Source organism: Notechis scutatus, chromosome Z (genome assembly GCF_049901735.1).
Source record: "Notechis scutatus isolate UNSWTSFEM ecotype Mainland chromosome Z, rNotScu1.2, whole genome shotgun sequence".
NCBI lineage: Eukaryota > Metazoa > Chordata > Lepidosauria > Squamata > Elapidae > Notechis > Notechis scutatus.
Window position 1 is genome coordinate 127,352,769 of NC_142025.1, and position 7,250 is coordinate 127,360,018.

The 7,250-nt window shown below is 42.3% G+C and overlaps 1 protein-coding gene across 2 annotated transcripts in view; it reads right to left on the bottom strand.

Moving 5' to 3' along the window:
• Positions 1-6,425, bottom strand: part of LOC113425497 (ubiquitin carboxyl-terminal hydrolase CYLD-like) — a 29,529-nt gene extending 23,104 nt beyond the window's left edge. The window contains exons 1-3 of one of the 2 annotated variants that reach the window (XM_087947601.1): positions 6,313-6,425; positions 3,727-4,199; positions 1,015-1,344 (exon numbers count right to left, since the gene is read on the bottom strand). In XM_087947601.1, the coding sequence (XP_087803727.1) occupies positions 1,015-1,344; positions 3,727-4,155 (759 nt within the window). In that variant the 5' untranslated portion in view covers positions 4,156-4,199; positions 6,313-6,425. The remainder of the gene's footprint in view (positions 1-1,014; positions 1,345-3,726; positions 4,200-6,312) is intronic. The other variant, XM_026687668.2, reaches the window with a different exon arrangement.
• Between the last annotated feature and the right edge of the window lie 825 nt (positions 6,426-7,250).

The following is a 7,250-nucleotide window of genomic DNA, read 5'->3' on the forward strand; positions in this document are numbered from 1 at the left end:
TGAAGATGATGGAATACTTCATTTAGAGTTTCTAAGTCTTGACAACTTGAAAAATGTGGACTTCAACTCCCAGAATTCCCCAGCCATCCAAAGGCATTGGATGTAAAGTCCAGATATTTTAGAGCAGACTAACCTTGTTGGCACCTCTCTAAAGATGTTGCATCTTTTCTTGGGTTCATAGGGTAGTTCCGTAATTATAAATGAAGAGACCTTTAAGTTAAGGAAACCTCACCAAGGAAGTCAAGCAAAAGACACAGCTATGACGCTGGCAGTTATTTCTTGTGGGCTCACATTAAACCACTTTTTGGGCTTCAGATCCCTAATTGTGACCTTTCATTTCCTTCTTTTCATTTATCTGAACTTTTCTTTTTTGCTGAAAACTTTTCTTGGTTTGATGTAGAGGAAATCTAAAAATGATAACCTCTTTATTTTCAATGCTAACCTTTTTTCTGCTTGTTTCTCTTAAACAGGAAGAAAAGGCTCCAATGCTATTACATTTCAACTACTTGTAGCTGTATCTACAACAAAAATAAAAAATAAAGGTTTCTTTCTATATAAGTTGCTTTCTTAAAGTAGTTCTATTTTGCAAGGAGCCAAGAATTAGCACAGTGTTGAGCGGCTTACAAATCTAATCAATAAATACAGTAATCAATATTTACTTTAAAATAAAAATGTATGCATAATTGGCCAAATCAACAATATATTTCAATTAGTTATACAGACATACATCCACAACTCAAAACGTTTTGGGGGAAAAAACCCATGACATTTAACAAAGTCTACAAAATACTAACATGAGTTTAGATCTGAAAAGCTATTGATAATTCAGCATGACAAACGTTTTCCATTTTTGTCCTAATTTCCACTGGTAGAAGAAACAAACATCTAACTTTCCCCTGCTCCTACTGTTTCAACATTTTTAGAAATGCTGAAACAGTGGGAGGAAATACTGAATATTGAAAAAGGGTGTCAAATTAATGTTCAGGAGATTCTCTCAACCAGACAAGTACTTACTAGAAATATTCCCACAAATACTCCTGCTTCGAATTTCTCTGGAAGATGATTGCAGTATACCACAGTACCAGTAGGGGTGCTGTTTTCCATCTTGAAGGAGACTCGGTCTCCAATTGTTAGCTCTGGGGATGACAAGGGATCTCCTGTGGTAAGCTGGACTCTTTTACATTTCCGGATCCCTCCTTTTTGAGGTGCTGCTGGACTACCCTCAACCAGTCTGTCAGGTTCAATCCGGCTGACGGGTACAAAGACACCACAGTTCTCACGGCAGGAGAAGAACTTCTGTCCTTTGAAGGAGCCATCTGTGAAACCCTTCCCGGTGGCTGAGCCCTATAAAAGAGGACAATGGCTCTTCCAGAAAGATAATCTATTCCTTATCTCTCTCTCCATCCAGTGGTGGGATTAAATTTTTTTTTACTAACGGTTCTGTGGGCGTGGCTTGGTGGGCATGGTATGGCTTTGTGGGTGTGGCTTGGTGGCCATGGTAGGGGAAGGATACTGCAAAATCTCCATTCCTTCCCCACTCCACGAACCTACTTTCCAGCTCCATTCTCCTATGCAGGGCAACAAAAGAAGACCCAGCCTATCAGCTGGGATGCAGGAGGCAGGGAATAGATGGGGGCGGGGCCAGTCTGAGTTGGTATTTTCTGGTTCTCCAAACTACTCAAAATTTCTGCTACCGGTTCTCCAAAACTGGTCAGAACCTGCTGAATACTACCTCTGTCTCCATCCCTCAGGGGGTAGATTTAACTGAGAAACTGCACCTCAGTTTAACCATTGAATTCTGGTGGTCAAATGAGGATGAGAATCTTTTTGATCAATATTTCTTGATCTCAGCAAGCTATGTGGACAATTCCTGGGGAATTGGGGAATTCTGGGAGTTAAAGTTCACCCATTTGCCACAAAGAAGAGGGAGGGTCAAGCTATTCTCCAAAGCACCAGAAGGAAGGACAAGAAGCAATGGATGGAAACGAATCAAAGAGAGAAGCAACTTAGAACTAAGGAGAAATTTCCTGACAATAAGAACAATTGATCAGGGAACGACTCCAGAAGTTGTTAAGTGCTCCATCATGGGAGGTTTTTAAGAAGAGATTGGACAACCATTTGTCTGAAATGGTATCAGATTTCCTGCTTGACCCAGGAAGGTTGGACTAGAAGACCTCCAAGGTCCCTTCCAATTCTGTTATTCTGTTCTGTTATTCTTAAATTGGCTAGGTGGAGAAACATTGCTCGAGACCATTATACAATTTTTTTAAAGAAAATCTCTTCAGAATTATCTATTCAATCCTGCTCTGGTTATTCAAGAGAAGATAGCGATGTGCCAGGCTCAACAAGGAAATCTTATTGCATTCTATGATTTTAATATTCAAATAATTTTCAAATGGTGGGCATGCAATTTGATTCCTTTCCCAAATTCTTGTTTCTGACTGGTTCTCAAATAAAAATCCAACCATGCACAGAATCATTGACAAAGTTTTGTCATATGTAGGAGTTAAACTATTTTTTTTAATAAATAGAAGATTCTTCGATGAACAGTCAAACCCAGCTTGCTTTTTTGAGCAACACTTCTCTCTGACCCCATAAACATACTGAAGGCATAATAAAACTAGCCTTTAAAAAGGTGTTTACAGATTCCCACAATAAGCAAGGCAGCATAATGCAAATAGTGGCTTATTTGTTTGCTGTAGGGATATTAAAATCACCCTTTTGGCCAATTTTTCTTTAAAAGCACTTAACGTGAACTATCATATCAGCTATTTTTGCAGCCAAGATATAAAAAAGGAAAGTTGTAGTGACTTCCCATTCTAAATTACATTACAGGTAATCCTCATGATCACAATTAGCCCAAGTGAGTTTGCCTCATTTTATGACCTTTCTTGCCACAGTTGTTAAATGAATCACTGCAATTGTTAAGTCGGTAACGTGGTCAATGGCTTCCCCATTGACTATGCTTGCCAGAAGGTTGCAGAAGGGGATCACATGACCCTGGGACATAGTGACTGTCATAAATATGAATCAGTTGCATCTCAATTTTGATCACGTGACCATGGGGATGCTATAACGGCCATGTGAAAAGTGGTCATAAATCACTTTTTTTCAGTGCCGTTGTAATTTCAAACAGTTACTAAAGGAACTGTTGTATGTTGAGGACTTACCTGCATGTGAAACAAAACTTAGAAATACAATGTGTTTTGGTTCCAAGCTTGGATTAGCATTTAGACTTATATACTGCTTCACAGTGCTTTACAGTCCTCTCTAAGCAGTTTACAGAATCAGCATATTGCCCCCAACAATCAGGGTCCTCATTTTACCCACCTCGGAAGGATGGAAGGCTGAATCAACCTTGAGCCGGTCAGTATTGAACTCCTGGCAGTGGGCAGAGTTAGCAATAGCGCTTAGACTTATATACCATTTCACAGTGCTTTATAGCCCTCTTTAAGTGTTTTATAGAGTCAGCCTATTGCCCCCAACAATTTGGGTCCTCATTTTACCCACCTCAGAAGGATGGAAGGCTGAGTCAACCTTGAGCCTGGTGAGATTTGATCTGCCAAATTGCAGGCAGCCGGCAGCCAGCAGAAGTAGCCTGCAGTAGTGTGCTCTAAATACTGTGCCACCGCGGCTCATGTGATCAACATAGTCCAAATGGCTTGGGATTTCCATTCAGATGCGTTTGCACAACCCTTGTCACGCTCTGCCAACGGTATTACTCACCACCAGCTCGACCCCAAAGATGATGCTGGTATCTTGCTTGTTCTTGTCTATGGGTCCTCGGTATCGGATGATGCCTGGAACTTTCTGCCCAGAAGCAGAGGTGATCTGGACCCTCACTTGGTCACCCTTCCCCAGGGCGCTGAGCTTCTGCATCAACCGCTCCTGCTTGAAGAGTGCCAGGCGTTCGTCTCCATTGGTCACGGCTTCTAGCAATCCAGACTGGGCTCCGCTCAGTTCTCTGGCCATCGAGGGTGGTACCCGCACCACCTTTTCTGCATCCAAGACCTTGGCCCAAAATGTTCCATTGGGGGAGACCACGCGGGCATCTTCCTGGCTTAGTAAGCTACCCCTGGGTACCTTGACTTCTCCACCTGCTTTCGCTTCCCCTGTGAAATCTTTCACAGCTATATAGAGTCGTCGCGGCTTCATTGCTTTGGATGGTGATATTGACAAAAGAGAGACACCCCAATTACCTGCCAGGGGAAAAAAAGGAAGTGAAGCAGTTCAGGTATCAATAGAAGATAATAGCAATAGCACTTAGACTTATATACCACTTAACAATGCTTTACAGCCCTCCCTAAGTGGTTTACAATAGCAATAGCACTTAGATTTATAAACTGCTTCACAGTGCTTTTACGGCCCTCTCCAAGTGGTTTACAAAATTAACATATTGCCCTCAACAATTTGGCTCCTCATTTTACCCACCTCGGAAGGATGGAAGGTTGAGTCAAGCTTGAGCCTGGTGAGATTTGATCTGCTAAATTGCAGGAAGCCGGTAGGCAGCAGAAGTAGCCTGCAGTACTGCACTCTAACCACTGCACCATATGCAATGTCATCCTATTGCCCCCAGCAATCTGGGTCCTCATTTTACCAATCTCGGAAGGATGAAACGCTGAGTCAATCTTGAGCCTGGTAAGATTTGAACTGCCAACTGCAGTCAGAATTAGCCTGCAATACTGCATTCCAACCACTGTGCCACCATGGCCCCAAATATCTTATTTGCCTTCATTCGTGAGAATATCTGTAGCTTTGATGCTTTCTGAATTTGGTTGTTTTCTTGCAGACATTTCATTACCCAACTAAGTAACATCATCAGTACTAGAAGTGCCCTTCTAGCACTGATGTGTTACCTAGTTGCATAATTAAATGTCTGGAAGAAAACAACCAAACTCGGACAGCACCAAGTACCCTATAGTCTAGGTATCTTATTTAGTTTGCACCTGTAGTTTAAAAAGTTCCCTCTCGGTCTCTTTTCTTGGCAACACCATCATCACAAAAGGTTAAAAAAATAGCTCACAATGAACATCTCAATCCATATGAAGTTCAATGGCTACTGATTAGGAAGCCCTTGAGACATATCTTCAACTAACACTGTACGACTGAACTCTTCCATCTCTGATCTCATTAATATGATACTGTGCTGCCAATTTTATGATAAAACCTGTTGCTCACATTTCACGCCACTTCTAAGTGAACTCCCTGATGAAATCTTAAGCTTTCATTTCTTCTCATCAGAATGATGTCACTCTAAAGGCAGCCAATTTTTATTTCAGAGTTTGTATTAGGAAACAGGTGATGAATTTTGAAAACTATTGTTCAATCTGATTTAAAAAAACAGCGTGTACATTTATCTCGTATCTGTTACTTTTATTTTATATTTTCAAAGATGATTAGAGGACCGGAGACGCTAAAACATATAAAAGAACGGTTGCTGGAATTGGATATGACTAGTTAAATGAAAAGAAGGACTAAGGGGTGAAATGATAGCAGTATTCCAGAATCTAAGGGGCTACCACAAAGAAGAGGGAGTCAGGCTATTCTCCAAGGTGCCTGAAGGCAAGGCAAGAAGAAATGGATGGAAACTAATCAAGGAGAGAAGCAACCTAGAACTAAGGAGAAAGTTTGTTATAATTAGAACAATTAATCAATAGAAAGGCTTACCTCAGAAGTTGTGGATGCTCCAACACTGATAGTTTTTAAGAAGAAATTGGATAACTGTTGTCTGAAATGGTATAAGGTTCCCTGCCCAAGCAGGAGGTTGGACTAGAAGACCTCCAAGGTTCCTTCCAACTCTGTTATTCTATTAAATTATTATTATTATTATTTTAAAAGGAAGAAGTGGATAAAAAGGCATCCCTAAAGAATTAAGTCTAATCCATTAGTTTTCTCCTTCCTCACTTTTCCTGACCCTTTCTTCCGCAGAATGTGCCAGTTTCGAAACTGAGCCTTGTAATTCTGTCTTTTAAGAGTTGCTTATTTAAACCATATCTCTAAAGCGTCCCCTGGTTGCACTTTCATTCCGGGTCAAAGTTGCTTTTAAAAGAAAACAAAAACAGGACAGCCTCCACTGATCTGGTCTGCTGACAACTCTGTAAGTTGACGTATTTAAAACCTGCTCATGCTGTTTAATTTCAAATGAGATGGCAGAATGAAGGCCTTCTTAGCAAGCACCGAACCGCAATCTCCGCATCCTTCCCCTCGTTGTAGCAGACCAGGATTCCGCGGGCAAGAGATCGTGAGAATGCGTGCAAACCAAGAAAGATGTATAGCAATAAACTCCGCAATACGAGACCCTGAAAAACTCACCTGGAAAGCCCAGCGGATTAAACTTCCTGGACTGCACGGAGAATGAACACCCTCAAAAGCCGCCGCGGGAAGAAAAAATGAAGTTGAGGAAGTTTGCTGAAAGTTTTTAAAGGGGCGGAAATCGGGAACCAATGAGAAGCCAGGTGGAGGGGAAGGGAGCCAATCAAAACGGAGTGTAGGTGTGCCTGATGGGGGAAGAAGTCTAAACAACAGGAGTTCCCCGGTTTTTCTTTTCTTTCCCCAATTATTGAATCGTTTTGGGGGGAAATAGCATTTATACTGGTACAAAGGGGGCAGAATCAGATGTAAACGTGCTCGAGCGCTCAAATAGCGACCTGGCCAGGGAGAGAGGCAAGGCAAAGGATGAAAGAGTTTTAATTCGGCTTGGATACCCCACCGAACAATTAGATGCCAACTTTCTTCCTGTTCTCGACGGCGCGACGCACGCAGCGATCTGCAGCCATTAGCACGTGAACGCGGCTGGGTTCCCACGACACGTTTGCCCATTCCTCCTTCGATGCTTCCCAATTTCGGGTACGGCCAGGCTCAATCGCCTGGAGCTAAGAAATGTCCGTCTCTGTCCAGGAGCGCAAATCTTCGAAGAGGGAGAAGGCAAGAACGCGCATTTGACTGTCTTTAGCGTCCCGATAAGCTTTGCGGAGCCAACAGAGCACCATTCTCACGTGCACAAAAGGGAAGTTGCAGCAGCCTTGGGAGGGGGAGCGGGAGAACCCCTCCGTTTGTCATAGGGAGAGGGGAAAGAGTCAGGGAAACTCCCCACCAACAGCCACATGAAGGCAGCAAGGCAAATGGATGGAGAGGGCTGAAATAGAACCTCATTTACAGTAACAACAAATATGTAGGAAATTTTGACAGTTGCTATGCAAGTTGCCAATCCTATTCAGAGTTTTCCAGCACTCGAGGATGGCATGGTGTGT